Genomic DNA, 20529 nt, shown 5'->3' on the forward strand with positions numbered 1-20529 from the left:
GGAAGCTGACTTCTGCCAGCTCCTGCAGCACCCTTGGGTGGATCCCACACAGCCCCATAGACTTGGGTGTGTCTAAGAGCTGCAGCAGGTTGCTGACCCATTTCCCCTGGGTTCTGGGGGCTTCATTCTGCTCCCTGTCCTTGTCTTCCAGTTCAGGGGGCTGGTGCCTGGGGAGGAGCTGGTCTTCCTGCTAAAGGCTGAGGCAAAGAAGGCATTAGGTCCCTCAGCCTTCTCCTCATCCTCTGCCCCTGTGTTTCCCTCCACATCCAGTGAGGGATGGAGGTTCTCCTTGGCTCTCCTGTTGCTGCTGGTGTATTTATAGAACCATCTTTTATTGTCTTGTACAGCAGCAGCCAGATTGGTTCTGGCTGGGCTTTGGCCCTTCTGATGTCCTCCTTGCACCACCTCATGACATCTTTGAGGTCCTGCTGAGCTGCCTGCCCTTTCTTCAGTTGTGGGAAGAGCAGGTTGAAGCCAGATGTGATCCACAAGCCTCTTCTGCTAGGGAGGAGCTGGGGGCAAGGGGGGTCCTCATCCTGGTTTGTCTTGCCCAGCATCAAATTAGTCTGAGCCCATTTCTTTGCCCCTCTGCTCTGCCCTGGCCAGGCCCCAGCTGGAGTGTTGTGTCCAGGGCTGGGCTCCCTGGGATCAACCAGCCAGGGATCTCCTGGAGAGAGTCCAGAGGAGGGACAGAGATGCTGAAGGGCTGGAGCATCTCCCCTGGGAGGAAAGGCTGAGGGAGCTGGGGCTGTTCAGCCTGCAGAGAAGAGCCTGAGAGGGGATCTGATCACTGGGGATCAAGAGCTGAAGGGTGGGACCCAGGGGCCATGGGCAGCCTCTGCTCAGTGTCTGTGGGGACAGGACAAGGGGCGATGGGCTCAAGTTGGAGCCCAGGGAGTTCCCCCCAGTGTGGGGAAGAACTTCTTGCCAGTGAGGGTGAGGGAGCCCTGGGACAGGCTGCCCAGGGGGTGTGGAGTCTCCTTCTCTGGAGAGATCCCAGCCCCTGTCCTAGGGACCCTGCTTGGGCAGGGGGTGGGACCCCAGGGGCTCTGGGGGGCCCTTCCAGCCCCTCATTCTGTGGTTCTAAGGTGCTCAGCACAAGCCCCCACGTGTCACAAGACTCCAGAACTGAAATCAGTCCTCATGCTTTTTGTGCCATCGACACCAGAGGCAGAAGCCCTGAGCTGCCTCCTGAGCTGAACAGACTCTGTGGTTTAGAGCCAGCCAGCCCCAAGCTGTGCTCATGGGAGCAGCTGGGCTTAAGCAACACCAACCTTTCAACCACCAGTTAAAGGCAAATCAGCAGCCTCAGCAGCACCCACCCTCTGCAGCTCTTTGTGTCCCCATCCATCCCCTGAACCTGCTACAAAGCCAGAGCTGGGGCCCAGCACGAGGAAGATGAGTGGGGTTGATGGAAAGAAGGACCTTGGAGGGGAGGGGGGAAAGGCAGAGTGTTGGTGAGCTTCCTGAATTGGTGATATCACAGGCATTAGGCTTAAAAGTTAAATACATTTTTTAAAAATCAGGATTTCACACACTTCTTCAGCATGTGCAGATCTTGTGGTTTGGTTATTTGGTGGGGCAGAGAGATGAGTCTTTCAAACTGTCCCAAGTGCCACTTCCTGTGTGGTTTGGGATGTTTAAATTCATACCCAGGCTCCCAACCTGCTGCTTCTTCCAATTCCCTGGGAAAAACTGCAAAACCCTGATGCTGTTCTTCCCTAAAAGCAGGGAGCTTGGAAGCATTTGCAAGCCAGGTCATCTTAACAACATAACCTGGAGCTGCCCACTGACCTCCCCACCTGCCCTGCCCTGCCAGGAGGGTGCAGAGAGGTGGGCGATGGTCTCTGCAGCCAGGGGCCAGGAGCTGGGCCAAGGGGCAATGGGCTCAAGCTGCCCCAGGGCAGGGTCAGCTCAGCTGGGAGGGCAAAGTTCTTCCCTGGCAGAGTTGTGGGGCTGTGGCACAGGCTGCCCAGGGAGGGGCTGAGTCCCCAGCCCTGGGGGTGTTTAACAGGGGGGAGATGAGGTGCTGAGAGATCTGGGGCAGCACAGGATGGGATTGGTTGGACTCCAGGAGCTCAAAGGGCTTTTCCAGCCTTGGGATCCTGTGACAGACCCTTTGAGGTCCTGTGTTGTTGGTCTTTGCCCTGGGTTTGCCTGGGACAGAGTTCATTTCCTTCCTCACAGCAGTTGTGGTTGGGATTTAGGGCAGGAATAATGTTGGTGACACTGATGCTTTATTTGTTGCTCACTCAGGCTTAGACTGAGCCAAGGACTTTTCAGCTCCCTGTGCCCTGCCAGGGAGGAGGTGCCCAAGGAGCTGGGGGGGGACATGACCAGGAAGGATGATGCCCACTGGCTGAGGGATACCCCGTGGTGCTGGCTGAGGGATACCCCGTGGTGCTGGCTGAGGGATACCCCATGGTGCTGGCTGAGGGATACCCCGTGGTGCTGGCTGAGGGATACCCCGTGGTGCTGGCTGAGGGATACCCCGTGGTGCTGGCTGAGGGATACCCTGTGGTGCTGGCTGAGGGATACCCCATGGTGCTGGCTGAGGGATACCCCACGGTGCTGGCCGAGGGATACCCCGTGGTGCTGGCTGAGGGATACCCCGTGGTGCTGGCTGAGGGATACCCCGTGGTGCTGGCTGAGGGGTACCCCGTGGTGCTGGCTGAGGGGTACCCCACACTGCTGGCTGAGGGATACCCCATGGTGCTGGCTGAGGGACATCCCACACTGCTGGCTGAGGGATACCCCGTGGTGCTGGCTGAGGGATACCCCACACTGCTGGCTGAGGGATACCCCATACCACTCAGCATCATGCTCCATACAGAGCTGGGGAGTTTGGCAGGGTGGTCCCTGCTGGGGAGCAGGCTGGGCATCAGGACGTGGTTGGTGAGCAGTTGTGCATCCCTGGCTCTGTGAATTCTTTGATCATAACCACTGTTCTTCCCTCTCCCTTTACTCTCTTGATTGGAACCCACACATTTTCTTTGATTTCCCCCCAGTTCCTTCCCCCATCCCACTGGGAGGGGCAGAGTGAGGGAGGAGCTGCAAGGGCTGTTTGGCTGCCAGCTGGGATAAACCAGCACCATCATCACTCTCCCAGTCTGTCCCAGTTGACTCAGACATCCCTGCTTTACCTGCAAGCCAAAAGCTGATCTGTCTGCAGCAGTTGGGAGCTGATGAGGGATCCCACTAACAGCTTCTTCCTGTGCTTGTTTCTTCCAGGGATAGACTTCAAGATTAAAACTGTTGAATTACAAGGAAAGAAGATCAAGCTACAAATATGGTGAGTAACACCCCTGAGAAGCTGCATCCTTCCCAGTGGCTTCTGGGTTTCCTGAGAGGAGTTTGCTCTGTCCAGGATGCCATCAGGTGTCTGATTTGGGAACAGCTTTGCATCCTCTGTAGGGCAGAGCTCTGGGTGTATTCCCCTGGCCTGTTAGTGAGAAATGGGGATGGGATCTGGGGGTTGTGTTTCTAGGCACTGTAACCTGCCCACTGCCTTGGGCTGGCTGCTGGCAGATCTCCTTGTGGGACCCTCTGGCCTCTGACTGAGTGGGAAACATTTGAAACCAGCAGGTTTTGTGTTAGGATTTGCCTCAGATCTGTGGCTGCACACTGACCAAAGCTTCATGTTGGCAGCAAAGAGCAGCCCACACCTGCACCTCCGTTTCTCCATGGTAAACTGAGGGGAGTTTCTCAGCTGGCTGGAAACACAGGAGCCTTTCTGTTGGAAAGCCAGATGGGACTCAAAACCTGAACTCCATCCTTGTAGCTTGCTGCATGTGTCTGACTGGGGGTTCTTCTCCTCTTCTAATAGCCCTGTAACAGGTCAGGGGGGTTTAGTGGCTTCTCCAGTTATAGAATCATAGAATATCCTGAGTTGGAAGGGACACAGAAGGATCATCAAGTCCAACTTGATCCCCTCCTCAGCCAAGTATAAGTACTGCTAGTGCATTCTCCAGCTCTGCCCTCGAGTTCTCCAGCAACACTTCGAGTGCTGGGTCCAGTTCTGGGCCCCTCAGTCCAAGAAGGACGTGGGTTGAATCCAGAGAAGGGCAACCAGGCTGGGGAAGGGGCTGGAGGGCAAATCCTCTGAGGAGCAGCTGAGGGAGCTGGGGGTGTTGAGCCTGGAGCAGAGGAGGCTGAGGGGAGCCCTTCTCCCCACCTCCCCTGCCCTGCCAGGAGGGTGCAGAGAGGTGGGCGATGGTCTCTGCAGCCAGGGGCCAGGAGATGGGCCAAGGGGCAATGGGCTCAAGCTGCCCCAGGGCAGGGTCAGCTCAGCTGGGAGGGCAAAGTTCTTCCCTGGCAGAGTTGTGGGGCTGTGGCACAGGCTGCCCAGGGAGGGGGCTGAGTCCCCAGCCCTGGGGGTGTTGAACAGGGGGGAGATGAGGTGCTCAGGGATCTGGTTTAGCTCAGGATGGGATTGGTTGGACTTGATGATCTTTAAAGGTTCTTTCCAACCTTGGGATTCTGTGATTCACCCTGGGATAGACAGGGAGAGCAGAGCTTTGGGGGGGCTTGGGGGCAGCATTGGATTAAATTTAGGAAAAAGTCATGGTTTGAGTAACCCCTGAAAACACAGCACACTGAGGATGTGTAATACATACATAGGTGACAAAAGGAGCTGTGAGGAAGCTGTGTGCTGGGATTTTAGTGGCTCAGGGAAGTGAGGAAGGCTTTGGGTGAGCTGAATTTCACATCACCACAACTTCTGAACGTTGCAGAGCAGGAGGTGGTTGGCTGGCTCTGCTGCTCCTGCCAGCTTGGGATTTCCCAGCTGAAAGGGACCCTGGGGAGCAGAAAAGGCAGTTCCTGTGGCACGAGCTTTTGATGGAAAATCATCATCCTAAACCCAAACCTCAGGGCTGTGAGGCTTCCAGCATGTCCTGTGCAAGGAGCTTTGCCAGCAGTGGTGTGGTGGGTAGAGCAGTGGTGTCTTTTGGTGAAGACACTGAGTGTGGTGTGTCTGTATTTAACCACTGCTTCCTGCAGTTCAACTCACCCTGGCTCCTGGGAGTTGTGTAACACATCCCCTGCTGCAGCAGGCAAGGGATGTGAGCAGGGAATGTTCCCCTGGGAAAGCTCAGGCTGCTCTTGTAGCTCCTCTGGTGTCCAGACTGTGGGCTGTGTTTCTGTGACTGAAATAAACCCCCAGGAGCTGATCTGACTGAGTCAGCAGAGCAGGTCTTGTGTGCCCTAGGAAGCAGTTCCACCAGGACACAGCTCTGTGCTGGGTTAGGTGCTCCCAAGGTGAGAAGGAACCAGTGGCACAGACACTGGAGGACAGGAGGTGAGACCTGTGGCACCTCTGTGCTTCCAGCTGGTGTTGAGTCACATCCCTGGATGTGTTTTTAAAAAGGGGAGAGGAGGTGCTGAGAGATCTGGGGCAGCACAGGACAGGGGTGGGTGGACTCCAGGAGCTTTTCCAGCTTTTCCAGCCCTGGGATGCTGGGATTCTGTATCGATGCTGCATGTTCATGTGGAGGTTTCAGAGGAGGAGTGAATGTTGTTTCACCTGGGGGTTCCCCCCATCTGAACACTCATCCTGTTTGTGAGGCTGTTGTCAGTTTGTCCTGATCCTTGTACAGCTTCAGCCCGTTGCCCCTTGTCCCATCTCCTGTCCCCTGGCTGGAGACACCATCACCCACCTCTCTGCACCCTCCTGGCAGGCAGAAGTTTCACAGCAGACAGACAAATCCAGCCCTGTCTACTCCAGCTCTGCTCAGTCCCTGCCCTGCAGGAGCCACCTGCCTCTCCGTGGGCACAGCCAGCCAGCAGGCATGGCAGCCTCTCCTGGGACTGTCTTGGTTGGAAGGGACCTTTCAGAGTCCAACCACCACCCCACCCTGCCAACCACCTCTAACCCACGTCCCCCAGCACCACATCTCCCTGTCCTTTGGATCCCTCCAGGGATGGAGACCCCACCACTGCCCTGCTCAGCCTGTGCTGACACCCAGCAGCCCTCTCTGGGAAGAAGGTTTTCCTGCTGTCCAGTTTAAAATCCCAAGTCATTCCTTGACCTCTAAAGTGATCCATAGGAGCGAGGCAGGGATGTAAAGGTCAGGCTGAGTTAAACCTCACCAGGGGCCAGCAGCAACTTGATACCTGATAGCTGTTAAAAAGCAGGGTGGCTGTCAGCACGGATCAGGCTGGGATTGCAGTGGGGTGTATCTGTCCAACTGTGAGTGTGCCCGTTGGCATGGGGAGAGGGGAGGAGACCCAGAGGGGCTGGGACACACGTGGCCCCATGTCTGTGTGCAGGGACCTTCTGCAGAGCCTCAGCTGGGCTGGGCAGGGAGTGTGGGGGGCAGCTCTTGGGCCTGGCTGTCTGAAGGAATGAGGTTGTCAGGGCAGGTCCTTCAGGAGGAGCACTGGAAGGGCAGATCCTGGCTGGAAGCATGGGGAAGAATCGAGTATCTCCTTGGTTAGGCTGTGGTAGTGCTGGTCTGTACAGCACAGCTGGTGCTCTGACAGTGTGGGACACAGAGGGAGAGGCACTGGGTGTGGGCTTAGTGCAGGCTCGGGGAGGAAGGAGTCAGGGCAGAGGTTTGGGAGTCACAGTGCTCGTGTCCTGCAAGGGCTGACAGTGACAACGTCTGGAAAAGGACTTCAGGAATGATCCCAGTGTGGAGAAGGGAGAGGAGGGAAAGGAACCTGACGGAGAGGTGACTGCTCTGGGGAAGGTGATGTTATTGCACAGGAGATGAAAGGGTTTGGAGGAGTAATAGAGCTAAACATTCAGCTGGGAAGAGTGGAGCATCATCCACTCTGGGAGCACAAACAGAACTGCTTTGGCATGGAAGCCAAAAGGCTCAGACATCCCATAATTCATTCAACTTACTGTGTACAGATACACACTGCAGCAGCTGAAAAACTAGATGGGATGTGTCTCAGAATCCCAGGGGCTGGAAGGGCCCCCCAGAGCCCCTGGGGTCCCACCTCCTGCCCAAGCAGGGTCCCTAGGACAGGGGCTGGAATCTCTCCAGAGAGGGAGACTCCACACCCCCTGGGCAGCCTGTCCCAGGGCTCCCTCACCCTCACTGGGAAGAAGTTCTTCCCCACATTGGGGGGAACTCCCTGGGCTCCAGCTTGAGCCCATCACCCCTTGTCCTGTCCCCACAGACACTGAGCAGAGGCTGCCCATGGCCCCCTGGGTCCCACCCTTCAGCTCTTGATCCCCAGTGATCAGATCCCCTCTCAGGCTCTTCTCTGCAGGCTGAACAGCCCCAGCTCCCTCAGCCTTTCCTCCCAGGGGAGATGCTCGGATACAGGGAGCACAGCAGTTTGCAGTGGGAAGTGCCTGCCAAGCTCTGCCATCCCTGTTGGGTTCTTCAGCGTGCTGGAGAAGTGGGCAGAGCCCATGCTGAAAACCCTGAGCAGAGGGACAAGGTGGGGTGTGATCTGGGCAGCCTGTTGCCTTGTCCAGTACTGGAACATGGGTACCAGAAGGCTGGAAGGTGGCACTTGCACTACCTGGGCTGAGCTGTGGATCTCCTCACCACAGGATGTTGTGGTAACCACAGATGTACGTGGGCTCATGAGGAGATTCAGGACAGAACAGTGTGTTTCAGCCTGACAGACACACAGATGGGGTGTCTGCCCCCACAAGACTGGCTGGAGAGCTGTCAGGCAGAGCAGGGCCTGGGGGTGTTGGGTGGCTGCAGGCTGAACATGAGCCAGCAGTGTGCCCAGGGGCCAGGAAAGCCAAGGGCATCCTGGCTTGTGTCAGACCCAGTGTGGCCAGTAGGGCTGGGGAGGGGATGGTGCCCCTGGGCTGGGCACTGGGGAGGCTGCAGCTCCAGTGCTGGGTCCAGTTCTGGGCTCCTCAGCATCAGAAGGACAGGGAGGTCCTGGAGCGAGTGCAGAGAAGGGCAACCAGGCTGGGGAAGGGGCTGGAGGGCAAATCCTCTGAGGAGCAGCTGAGGGAGCTGGGGGTGTTGAGCCTGGAGAAGAGGAGGCTGAGGGGAGCCCTTCTCCCCACCTCCCCTGCCCTGCCAGGAGGGTGCAGAGAGGTGGGCAATGGTCTCTGCAGCCAGGGGCCAGGAGCTGGGCCAAGGGGCAATGGGCTCAAGCTGCCCCAGGGCAGGGTCAGCTCAGCTGGGAGGGCAAAGTTCTTCCCTGGCAGAGTTGTGGGGCTGTGGCACAGGCTGCCCAGGGAGGGGGTGTTTAAAAAAAGGGTAGATGAAATTTGCAGGTGATGAAGTAGCTCTGAGCTGTCCCTCCATGGGGGAAGGGCTGTGATCCAGCCACCAGAGCTACCTGGAGGCAGCAGGATGGATTCCTCAAGGCAGCATCATGCTGCATAGTTTTAAAAACACTATGGCAGTAATAAAACTCTTGGGGTGATTTTGCTAGGAGTTTGATACACTGCCAGCCTCTGTTTTGGGCTGTGTGGAGTGGCAGGACCTCTGCAGGTCATCAGATGGAGTCTCCTCTTGCTGCATCCCTGTAAATCTTTGACAGACAAACCCCAGCACGTTGTGGGGTTTCTTTAGTCTCTGCCAGGTCAGCTGGAAAGCTGTCCCAGAAATTCCTTTCCCCCCTGGTTAAACCTCTGCTGTGAGACAGCTTATGCATACTTTAATGTTGTTGTGAGCATAATTTCAGTAGATTTTCCACTCTCCCTGTGCTTCTCCTTTCCCTGGTCCCACAGGACCAACCTCCTTCGTCTCCGTTTCACAGCTCACCAAACCCACTGCTCCCTTCCCTCTTGGGCAGCAGGGCCCTGTTTCCCTTACCTACCTTCACATTCCTCATCCAGATGAGCTTCCACAACTGGTTCTGGGCCCTCACCAAGGGTTTGCTGCCCACCCCCAGCTTGGGAGGGGGTTCTGCCATCAAACCAGAGCCCCTGGAGCCGCGGCGGGGCTGGAGCCGCCGCGGTCGGCGCGGGCTGGGCCGTGGCTGGGGGGCAGCTGGAAGCCCACAGCTCATTTCCTCTGCTTGCTCAGGTCGGTTCTCTGCTCCCACAGCCACTAAGAGTTCTCTGAATAATGGATGGGGAATCCATTAAGAGGGGAAAGGGCAAATCTGGGGCTTATTGAAAGGAAATCAGAGGGAAGCAGGCTGCAGGGTCTTTGTGCTTGTCCTCCCCGCCCTGCTGTGCCTCCGTCAGCTCAGCTCCAGCTGCCAGGAGCAGCACTGGAGGAGTTAACTGGGCCACTTAGTTGTAGGCACAGAGGATGTGACAAGCCAGGAGTAGAACTACACGCTGGCAATGCCAAGGGGTGTGAAACCAATCTGAATTGGAGTGAGGCTGGGGAGACTTCAGCTGGAGTGGTGTCCGGGTTGTTCCAAATGGGATGGAGTCTGGGGAGCAGTGAGCAGGGCTGCACACCTCAGAGCTCTGGCCACTGAGCAAGGTCTGAAGAAGTAAAGGAGTAAGGACTGAAGAGCTAAAGGAGTAAGGTGTGAAGAACTGAGGATTGAGGTCTGCAGAACTGAAGGAGTAAGGTCTGAAGAAGTAAAGAGTAAGGTCTGAAGAACTAAAGGAGTAAGGTTTGAAGAACTGAGGAGTAAGGTCTACAGAACTGAAGAGTAAGGTCTGAAGAGCTAGAGGAGTAAGGACTGAAGAACTGAAGGAGTAAGGACTGAAGAACTAGAGGAGTAAGGTCTGAAGAGATAAAGGAGTAAGGTCTGAAGAACTAGAGGAGTAAGGTCTGAAGAGATAAAGGAGTAAGGTCTGAAGAACTAGAGGAGTAAGGTCTGAAGAACTAGAGGAGTAAGGTCTGAAGAGCTAAAGGAGTAAGGTCTGAAGCACTGAAGGAGTAAGGTCTGAAGAACTGAAGGAGTAAGGTCTGAAGAACTGAAGGAGTAAGGACTGAAGAACTGAAGGAGTAAGGACTGAAGAACTGAAGGAGTAAGGTTTGAAGAGCTAGAGGAGTAAGGTCTGAAGAGCTAGAGGAGTAAGGTCTGAAGAACTAGAGGAGTAAGGTCTGAAGAACTGAAGGAGTAAGGTCTGAAGAACTGAAGGAGTAAGGTCTGAAGAGCTAGAGGAGTAAGGTCTGAAGAGCTAGAGGAGTAAGGTCTGAAGAGCTAGAGGAGTAAGGTCTGAAGAGCTAGAGGAGTAAGGTCTGAAGAGCTAGAGGAGTAAGGTCTGAAGAGCTAGAGGAGTAAGGTCTGAAGAACTAGAGGAGTAAGGAGTGAAGAACTGAAGGAGTAAGGTGTGAAGAACTGAAGAGTAGGGTCTGCAGAACTTGAGGGGGCTTGGGACAGTTTGGGGAAGGTGCCAGAGCTGTGTTATGTATGTGAAAGGAGCTGTGGGAAGGAGGGGAGTGACCTCCCTGTTCCCTCTGAAAGGTCTGGCAGGGATTGGCCTGGGTGGGAAATAAGGAAAAGCCAAGTGTGCCCTGAGAAGAACCTTCCAGATGGGGCAGAGAGGGAGCCAGAGAGGGGATTCAAGCCAGCAGACCCTGGGGAATGCCGTGGGTTGTGGAGCTGGGCTGTGGGCTGGAGGTGCCTCTGAGGCTGGTGCCTGGGAGCCAGACCCCTGCACAGCACAGGCTGTGGGAACACCCCCAAAACAAAGGGGTGCTGGGATTTAGGACCTGCCCCAGGTCCTCTGTGGCTCTTTGCCCTCTTCCTGGTGCTTGTCATCTCCTAGGAAGAGATGAAAGGTGAGGAACAGTCAGCCTTGGACAGCTACAGGGTGTGCTGAGGCCTCTGGGCTGAGCCAGACTGGAGCTGGGAAGGGGCTTTGTGGTGTAGAGCGTTTCCCCTTCACCTCAGCAGCAGCTCCTCTGTGGCACCTCCAGATTTGGAGGCTTTTCATGGAGTCCCCATATGCCAACTGATGCTTGGCCAGAGATGGAACTTGGAGAAGCAGCCTTGGCAGCAGCAGTCAGGGTGTGTTGGTCCCACCAAAGGTGATGGGAAGAGCTGAGCTCGCAGGGGATCAGTGCCTGCTGGTACCTGCTGGTGTCCAGGCTCTGCCAGGGCATCTGCTGGGACCTCAGGAGGTTGACTCTGAATTGTCCATGTGATGGCAGGGGGCTGTGGAGCCCCATCTCACATGTACATCAGAGAGAGCCCACCCTCTGATCAACATGGTGCAGTCACTGCTCTGTGTGTCACTGACAGAGCCCAGCAGCACAGTGGGACAGGACACCCCTGGTTTATCCTTGGATTGAAAGTTCCCTGTGGGAACCTGAGTCCTGAGGCAGCCAGGGCTGGGCAGTGTCTGACCAGGCTGGGTGGCAGTGTCAGGGTGGCAGTGTCAGGGTGGCAGTGTCAGGGTGGCAGTGTCAGGGGTGGCAGTGTCAGGGGTGGCAGCGTTTTGGGGGCTGTTTGGATGCTTCCATTCCTGGAGCTGTCCAAGTGCTGGGAGAGCAAACCTTCCTGCTGCTTTCCTCCTGCCTGCTCCTGCCTCCAGTGGGCTCACAGGGCGCTGGGACACCCTGAGCTGTGAGACTGGGAAGGGAAAGTGTCGTCTTCTGGGTGCAAGTTCCAAGCTGGGAATAAAATCACACAGTTTAGGCTGAGCTGGTGTCTGGCATGGTTGATGCTGGGCTGCTTTGTGGTGGCAGGACAGCAGCAGACCTGCTACAGCGTGGCAGCCTGGTCCCCCAGACACCTTTGTCTGCTGCCACAGTAGTGCTCAAGCCTGGTTGAGCAGTGCAGTGTCCTTTGCTGTGCCACAGCTGGCTCTGAAACGTGGTTTTGAGAAAAAAGAATCCCTTTTTAAAGTAAACTCCAGAGGAGAAACTTCCTGGACCCCCTGAGCCCGGTTCCCCAGAGCTTGCCCTGGCTCCCCAGGCTGTCAGCAGTGTCTGGGAGCGAGCAGGCTTCCCTTGCAGCTCAGCTGCACCCTGCAAACAGGCAGGGCTCTGGGGAAGGGCTGTGCACCCCTCGGTGTGAGCAGCACACCTCCCTGCCCAGCTCCCTGCTGGCTGCCTGGAGCCTGCCCTGAGCTGTGCTCTGTGTTTGCTGCAGGGACACGGCGGGGCAGGAGCGGTTCCACACCATCACCACCTCCTACTACAGAGGAGCCATGGGCATCATGCTGGTGTATGACATCACCAACGCCAAGAGCTTCGAGAACATCAGCAAGTGGCTCAGGAACATCGATGAGGTGAGTGGGGCTTGTGGCACTGGGGGGCTGGGCTCTCTGTTGTGCCTCACAGAGCCTGGGGTGAGTCCCACAGCTGCTGGGTTGTGGCTTGGGAAGGGGGTTGGAGCTCTGGGACCCTTGGGGTCCCTCCCAACCCAGACCAGTCTGGGATTCTGGGATTCTGGGATTCCCAGTCCTGTTTAATATCTTCATCAGCCTTGATGGGGGAACAGCATCCACCTTCAGCCAGTGCCTGATGACACAGACCTGGGACGAGTGGGTGACACACAGGACACTGAGCTGCCATCCAGAGAGACCTGGGGAGCTGGGCAGGGAGAGACCAGATGAGGGTCAACAACAGCCAGTGGAGAGTCTGGCACCTGGGAAGGAATAACTGCTGGGATCAGGACAGGCTGGGGGAGCTGCTGGAGAGGAGCTCTGGGGAGAAGGACCTGGGGGTGCTGGTGGGTGACAGGGTGGCCATGAGCCAGCAGTGTGTCCTGGGGCTGAGAGAGACAATGGGATCCTGGGGGCATCAGGAGGAGTGTGGGCAGCAGGTGACAGGAGGGGATCCTCCCCCTCTGCTCTGCCCTGGCCAGGCCCCAGCTGGAGTGTTGTGTCCAGTTCTGGGCTCCCTGGGATCAACCAGCCAGGGATCTCCTGGAGAGAGTCCAGAGGAGGGACAGAGATGCTGAAGGGCCTGGAGCCCCCAGTGCCCAGCCCAGGGGCACAATCCCCTCCCCAGCCCTACTGGCCACACTGTGTCTGACACAAGCCAGGATGCCCTTGGCTTTCCTGGCCCCTGGGCACACTGCTGGCTCATGTTCAGCCAGCAGCCACCCAACACCCCCAGGTCCTGCTCTGCCTGACAGCTCTCCAGACAGTCTCCCCCAGCCTGTAGCTGCTGGGGGTTGTTCTGTCCCATGGGCAGGACTCTGCCCTTGGCCTTGTTAAACCTCATCCCCTTGAGCTCAGCCCATGGCTCCAGCTTGTTCAGCTCCCTCTGAAGAGCCTCCCCACCCTCAGGCAGACCCACAGCTCCTCCCAGTTTAGCTGCCCTTGGGGAGGTGGTGGGGCTGTGTCAGGCCCGTAGCCGCTGTCTCCTTCCACTCCCAGGCTGTGTGAGCAGGGTTGGCCTGAGGAATGTCAGGAGGACACAGCACTGCCTGTGCTGAGAGCCTGGCCTTCAGACAGCTGGGGTATGGAAGCAAGGTAGGAAGAGGCTACTGCTCCTTGGGGGAGCTGTGTGAACCCCTCTCTTGTCTCGTTCCAGCACGCCAACGAGGATGTGGAGAGGATGCTGTTAGGAAACAAGTGTGACATGGAAGATAAAAGAGTCGTCCCTAAAGCAAAAGGCGAACAGGTGAGTGTCAGGGAAGGAAGCAGCTGGGGGCAGGGGCTCCCCACCACCCCCAGGGCTGTGCCAGGCAGCCAGCAAGGCAGCTGGGTGGCCCAGAGGGTTGGGAAGCTGTGGGGTGTTTTCTCCAGAGCAGAGAACTGCAGAGAATGGAGCGGGTCAGCTGCAGTCTCTGCTTCCTGGGGTAGCTGCAGCTTCTGGGGCATCCTCTAAGTTCCATAGGAGTCTGTCATGTGGGAAACACCTCCCATCTTACAGGAGGTCATGGAGAGACTCAGAGGGCTGGAGCAGCTCCCCATGGAGAGAGGCTGAGGGAGCTGGGCTGGGTCAGCCTGGAGAAGAGAAGGCTGTGGGGGGACCTCACTGCAGCCTCCCCGTCCCTGAAGGGACCCCAGGAACAGGAGGGGAATGGGCTTGTTAAAGGGCAGAGCCTGGCAGGACAAGGGGCTGGAGTGAAGCTGGAGGAGGGAAGGGGGAGAGGAGAGACTGGGGGGAAGTTCTGTGCAGAGAGAGTGGTGAGGGGCTGGAAGGGGCTGCCCAGAGAGGGGGTGGGTGCCCCGTCCCTGGGGGTGTCCAAGGCCAGGTTGGCTGGGGCCCTGGGCACCCTTGTGTAGCTCCAGGCCTGGAGGTTGGTGTCCCTGCCTGTGGCAGGGGGTTGGGGCTCTTGGACCCTTGGGGTCCCTCCCAGCCCAGACCAGGCTGGGATTCTATGATCCTTAATCCAGCCTTTGCCTTGTGATGTAACACGCTGCACTGGCTGGTTCTGGATCATTTCAGTTCCAGACCTTCTCCTGAGACCCTTTGGCTGGCAGGTCGTTGTGCTGCCACAGCTGCACAGACACTACCTGCTCCCCAGCTCCACTGGGCAGCATTAGGGTGACACTAACCCCCCTCTCTCTGTTCTGGTTTAGATTGCCAGGGAGCATGGTATTAGGTTCTTTGAAACTAGTGCAAAAGCAAATATAAACATCGAGAAGGCATTCCTCACGTTAGCAGAAGACATCCTTCGAAAGGTGAGTGCTCACCAGCTTCCTTTGGGGGCAAAACCCACCCCAAACCCCTCCCTTCCTTTGAGGCTTTCACCTAGAGGGCCCAGAGATGCTGAAGGGCTGGAGCATCTCCCCTGGGAGGAAAGGCTGAGGGACCTGGGGCTGTTCAGCCTGCAGAGAAGAGCCTGAGAGGGGATCTGATCCCTGGGGATCAAGAGCTGAAGGGTGGGACCCAGGGGCCATGGGCAGCCTCTGCTCAGTGTCTGTGGGGACAGGACAAGGGGCGATGGGCTCAAGCTGGAGCCCAGGGAGTTCCCCCCAGTGTGGGGAAGAACTTCTTCCCAGTGAGGGTGAGGGAGCCCTGGGACAGGCTGCCCAGGGGGTGTGGAGTCTCCTTCTCTGGAGAGATTCCAGCCCCTGTCCCAGGGACCCTGCTTGGGCAGGGGGTGGGACCCCAGGGGCTCTGAGGGTCCCTCCCAACCCCTGTGGTCCTGTGAACCAAGCCTGGAGTGGCTTTGTCTGGAGGGGGGAGGAGGATCCCCTCCCTTTCCAGGCTCTTTGCCCCCAGCTGACGGGTGATTCCGCTCAGCGCCGGGCGCGATGCGCTCAGCACCCACCCCTGGGCTCTGAGCGCCCCAGGACCCCCCTAACTCTGCGCTTTGTCCCTTGCAGACCCCTGTAAAAGAGCCCAACAGCGAAAATGTAGATATCAGCAGCGGAGGTGGGGTGACGGGCTGGAAGAGCAAGTGCTGCTGAGCCTCCCGCTACCCCCACCGCCCCCCAGCCGCCCCTTTCTTCTCGCTGCAAAACAAACCACTCTGCCCGTTTTTAACCTCCAACCCACCTTCCTCTTCCTCACCTGTAACCAGCTCCTGCCTCCCTTTTGGGTTTCTGTTTAGGGCAGCTTGCCTACTCTTTAATTCTCTCAACAGCCTTGTAGAGGAACACGAGCTCTGTGACTTCATTTCTCATGAGGTGGTTTTTCTTTTTGGACACACACCCCCCCCCAATCCCCCACCCACCCCACCCCCCTTGCCCACCCCCCTCCCCAATCCCCTGTGTTACCTGCTCAACTTCCCACTGCCTTTTGGTTGTATTATAGCCCCCTCCCTCCTGCCATTAAACCCCAGAGCGACTCATACTCAACTCTGCCAACTGTACAAGAATAAAAGTTAGAATTAACGATTCCTTTGGTACCACAGTGGAATTTTCTGTCACAGACCCAACGTGTTTGAGTCCCCATAGTCTGTAAATCCATCAGCAAAGAGCCAGGTAAAGCTCATCTTCGCCTTCCAGCCTGTGAATGGGGTTTATTTTGTCCTGTGCCTTATGTGGAAAGGAACTTTCTTTTCTGTTTTTCCCTTCTTCAGGGTTTTTTTTTTGTCCTTCTTTTCTTTCTGGTGGAAGCATGTGCAGGAGACACACCATCCCTCCCTCCCTCCCTCCCTCCTCCCTCCCTCCCCTCCATCCCAAACACCCAGCTCTTCTTTGGTGATTTGCTTTCTGTAACTCTTGCTCTAAATGCATCGAGGACAAAGGGTGGTGCATAAAAACAACCAACCCCCAACCAAACCCCGATACCAGACCCAAAAATGAAACAAAAAACCCCACCAAACCCCCCTCCCCAACCCCACATTTAATCTGCTGTGTCTCCTTCTTGGTGAGCTAGCCATCCAGAACTGGTCCTGCTGCCGTTCCCCCCAGCCCTTCCCCTCGCCCCCAGCCCTCTCCTCTCTGCCTGCATGCTGCTTTTATTTGCCTTTCTTCATGGTGTGATGTGTTTTAACTAAAAGGGTGGCAACCTGCTGAGTTTGCCAACGAAATAAAACCTAATGTGAAGCACTGATTTAGCTTTTGAGGTAAGAAAACAGCGTTGGAGACCCCTGACTAACCCCCCCTCTAGCCCATGTCCGTTCACTAGTATATCTCCTCTCTCCTCCTGCGTAGCTCGGGGGGTTTTATGATATGGAAGAAGAGTTCCTTGCATGCACTAGTTTCTCTATGGAGGGTGATGTGGTCGTCTACTTTATGTGTATGAATATAACACCCCAGCCCCAAACTGACAGCAGTTCACATGACCCTTTCAGTTCTCTCTTACACCACCTCTCCCCCCATCCCTGCCCCGAGGTGGCCGGTAGCCCTATGAAAGGCTGAGTGAAACTAGATTTTAAAGCTTTATTTCCTTTTTTTTTTTTTAAAAGGTTCTTTTTTTTTTCTTTTTTTAAAGGAGAAAACAAATTAAAACCACAGAGAAAGTCGGTGGTTTAATTTATTGACACCCCCCCCCAAAAAAGAAAACACTGTTCTGTTTGCTGGTGTTAAAAGCCGAGTCGCTGGTGCTTTGGGTGGGGTTTGGCCCTTGCTCTGTGCTGCAAGCCCTGGGGTGGGGGATCCTGGTGGGACTGCTCAGCCCCCCTGGGATCTCCTGCTCACCTGCTGGGATCTCCTGCTCACCTGCTGGCAGCTCCCTGCTGTCCCCTCCTGGCTTCCCCAGGCGATGCCGGGCTGGCTTTGCTCAGCTGCTCCCACTCAGCCAGGCTTTTGGCGGGTGGGAGTGTTCCCCCCTTGGCTTGCCCCAGGTTGTGAGGTGCCCACGGGAGAGCTGCTGCAGCCAGCACGGCTTCCTCCTGCCCTGAGCCTGTCCTGCCCCTGGGTGGGAGCAGCCTGTGCCTCGCTGTGCGCTCGCCCCTCGGCCTCTCTGCAGCGCCTGGAGCCGTCAGTACCACTGACTGACTTGTGGATGCAAGGATGGGGTTCTGACAGCGACCTCCTCGGCCTTCCGTGGCCCAGGGGTCTGCCTTCTCCTCTGCCTCCTGCCAGTTTGTCCCCCTGTGTGTTAACCCTTCCCTGGGGGAGTGGCTGGGGCCGGGCGCAGGGGCACCCTCTCCTCTCTCAGCTCCACGCTGCAGGTAGAGTCCAGCTGCCCTGGGGTCCCACCTGCACCCCTGCCCTTCCCAAAAAGGGGGGAACCAACAGAGAAACAGGCACTGAGGGGTTGGGTTCCTATAATCCTTGCTTGGAACAGGAGCTTTCCAGTCCCATCCAGGGGCCTGGCTCCCTCTGCGTAAGTCCCACACTGCGGTGGGGTTGAGAACAGCCCCCTGGCTGGTCCCACTCCCTCTGGCCAGTTTGTGTCTCCTCACCCAGTTCCTAAACTGGGATCATTCTCACTGCTCTCCTCCTGTTCACAGAAAGCCCTGTGAGCTGTAGCCACAGGGCTGGGCTTTGCTGAGCTCAGGGCTGAGCTGGAGCGAGCGACGGGGTCGATGCAGATAGTGAAAACAACAAACCCCCCCCAAGTAACAACCCCCACGGGGGAGGAACTTGCAGTTGGCCTGATTGCTGCTGGTCCCTCAACTCCCTGCGAGCTCACACTGCTTGTGCCACCCCTGCCCAGAAGAGCCCCCAGCCCCGGGTGGAACCAAGCCCAAAGCCAGCCCCAGAGAGAGAGAGAGAGAGAGGGGAGGGAGGGGGGGGCTGTCCCCACCCTGGCTGGCAGAGGAGGCAGGCTCAGCGCTCAAAACCTTTTCTCACAGCAAAAAGAATAATTCAAAGCTTGTCATTTGATTGAACTCCTGCTAAAGCATCAGCTGAGGTTGAACCTCTCCCACCCAGGGAGCTGCCGGTGCCGGGCGGGGGGTCTCAGCCCCGCGCCCCGGGACTGGGGTGGTGGCAGCACAACAGCAGCCCCAACTCCAGGTGTGCTGAGGATGAGTTCCCATCCCTGCGGGTTTTTACTTAACCTTTTAATATTTTTGCTACTCCACTCTGGCTTTTTATTTAAAAACCACATTCTTTTTGTACCACTTACTGTATCAAATTGTATAAAAGATCACTGTCCCAGTCTTGGTCATACCAAGAGCAAATAAAAGCTTTTATAAACTTGCATTGGTTCCTTCCTCAGCCCCATGAAATCCCCATGAAACCCCATGAAATCCCATGAAAACCCCATGAAACCCCATGAAATCCCATGAAAACCCCATGAAACCCCATGAAACCCCCATGAAACCCCAGCTCTCTGAGCCTGGGACGGGCACCGTGGTCCCAAATGCCTTGGTGGGGGTGAGAGCTGAGCCCAGCACCCCAGGGAGGAGATGGGTTCTGGGGCTGGGATGAGAAGAGCTTTGGCTCTGGGCTGTTGCTGCTCTTGGAGCTTGTTGCTGCTGCTGCTCAGGTGTTGGGATAAAGCCTGGGGAGCACGAGCTGCTGGAGGAATGATTTGCCATGGGGGTAGAGTGGTGGCTTTTCTGTCTTCCTGGGGTGGGACAGAGTGAGGTGGGACAGCGTGTCCAAGGCTGCCTGGTCCTGAGGGAGCCGGATCCTGGCTGTGCACCCAGGCATCCCATGGATGGAGCCTGGATCCTGGCTGTGCCCCCAGGTATCCCAGGGATGGAGCCTGGATCCTGGCTGTGCACCCAGGCATCCCATGGAGGGAGCTTGGATCCTGGCTGTGCAACCAGGCATCCCATGGGATGTAGCCTGGATCCCAGCTATGTCCCCAGATAATGGGATGGAGCCCTGGCTGTGTCCCCAGGCATCCCATGGATGGAGCCTGGATCCCAGCCATGCCCCCAGGCATCCCACGGATTGAGCGTGGATCCCAGCTGTGCCCCAGGAATCCCATGGGAGGGAGCCCAGCCCCTGGCCATGCCCCCAGATAATGGGATGGAGCCCTGACTGTGCCCCCAGGCATCCCATGGATGGAGCCTGGATCCTGGCCATGCCCCAGGCATCCCATGGATGGAGCCTGGATCCTGGCTGTGCCTCCAGGCATCCTGTGGGATGGAGCCTGGATCCTGGCTGTGCTTCCAGGCATCCCATGGATGGAGCCCTGGCTGTGCCCCCAGGCCTGGATCCTGCCCATGCCCCTGGCATCCCATGGATGGAGCCTGGATCCCAGCCGTGCCCCAGGCATCCCATGGATGGAGCCTCGGCGGGTGTGCCCCGGGCAGGGGCCAGTCCTCTCCTCAGCGCAGCTCGCAGCGTGGCCGTGCTGGCCCCAGGACGCGTCGTGCCGGGCTGGACCCGCCGAGCATCGTCCCGCTCCGCGCTCGGGCGCTGCTCGCCGCCCCCTCCCGCGGGCTCCTGGGCTCTCCCACCGCCGGAGCCCGGCGAGGGGCCTGTGCCCGTCCCCATTCGTGGGCTGGCGGGGAGGGGACGCGCTTCTCCTCCCTCCTTCCCGCTGCCGTGGTGCCGGGACCCGGGTCAGGGAACAGCCTGCCGGCCCCGGCAGCCCCTGGGTCCCTCGGAGGGGATGGGGCGGCGGGGAGCAGCTCGGCCGTGCCCAATCCCCCCCCGCCCGGTGACCCGGCGCCTCTGCCGCCGCCTCCCCGCCGTCCCTCGGGTTCCCCGTCCTGCCGAGCCCGGTGCCGGCCGCCCTGCCCGGCCTGGCGCAGCCGGAGCCCCTCACGGCCGCTCGGGATGCGGCTCGGGATGCGGCTCGGGATGCGGCTCGGGATGGGGCTCGGGATGCGGCTCGGGATGCGGCTCGGGATGCGGCTCGGGATGCGGCTCGGGATGGGGCTCGGGATGCCGCTCGGGATGCGGCTCGGGATGGGGCTCGGGATGCGGCTCGGGATGCGGCTCGGGATGGGGCTCGGGATGTGGCTCGGGATGTGGCTCGGGATGGGGCTCGGGATGGGGCTCGGGATGCGGCTCGGGATGGGGCTCGGGATGTGGCTCGGGATGCGGCTCGGGATGGGGCTCGGGATGCGGCTCGGGATGCGGCTCGGGATGTGGCTCGGGATGGGGCTCGGGATGCGGCTCGGGATGGGGCTCGGGATGCGGCTCGGGATGGGACTCGGGATGCGGCTCGGGATGCGGCTCGTGGTGCCGTGAGGAGGGAAGAGTTCGGCTCGGCAGCAGCTCCCGGGAGGAGACGGGGCCCTGGCCCGCAGCGCTGCGCGGCCCTCACCGTGGTGTCGGTGCGGGGCTGCCGGGGGCTCCAGGACCCAGCAGGGACCCTCCCCACAGACACCGCGCGGCGGCTCTCGGGGTCCCGCTTGTCCGTGTCGTCCCGCTCAGCGGGTCTGAGACTTTCACTGTCCCGCTGCCGTGTAGTCCCTGCCCTGTCCCCATCCCTGCTCCATCCCGGTCCCTGCTCCCTCCCCATCCCTGCTCCATCC

At 58.1% G+C, this 20529-nt stretch overlaps 1 protein-coding gene across 1 annotated transcript; it reads left to right on the forward strand.

Moving 5' to 3' along the window:
- Positions 1-2421: 2421 nt before the first annotated feature.
- On the forward strand, positions 2422-16246 carry RAB10 (RAB10, member RAS oncogene family; the record flags this gene model as incomplete). Its single annotated transcript, XM_084261199.1, has 6 exons — positions 2422-2842; positions 3232-3292; positions 11941-12079; positions 13332-13421; positions 14327-14428; positions 15077-16246. 6 exons carry the CDS (start codon positions 2422-2424, stop codon positions 15158-15160), a joined length of 897 nt encoding a protein of 298 aa, XP_084117325.1. The 3' UTR covers positions 15161-16246.
- Positions 16247-20529: the final 4283 nt, after the last annotated feature.

The sequence above is a fragment of the Gallinula chloropus genome (assembly GCF_964237585.1).
Source record: "Gallinula chloropus genome assembly, chromosome: 3".
Lineage (NCBI taxonomy): Eukaryota > Metazoa > Chordata > Aves > Gruiformes > Rallidae > Gallinula > Gallinula chloropus.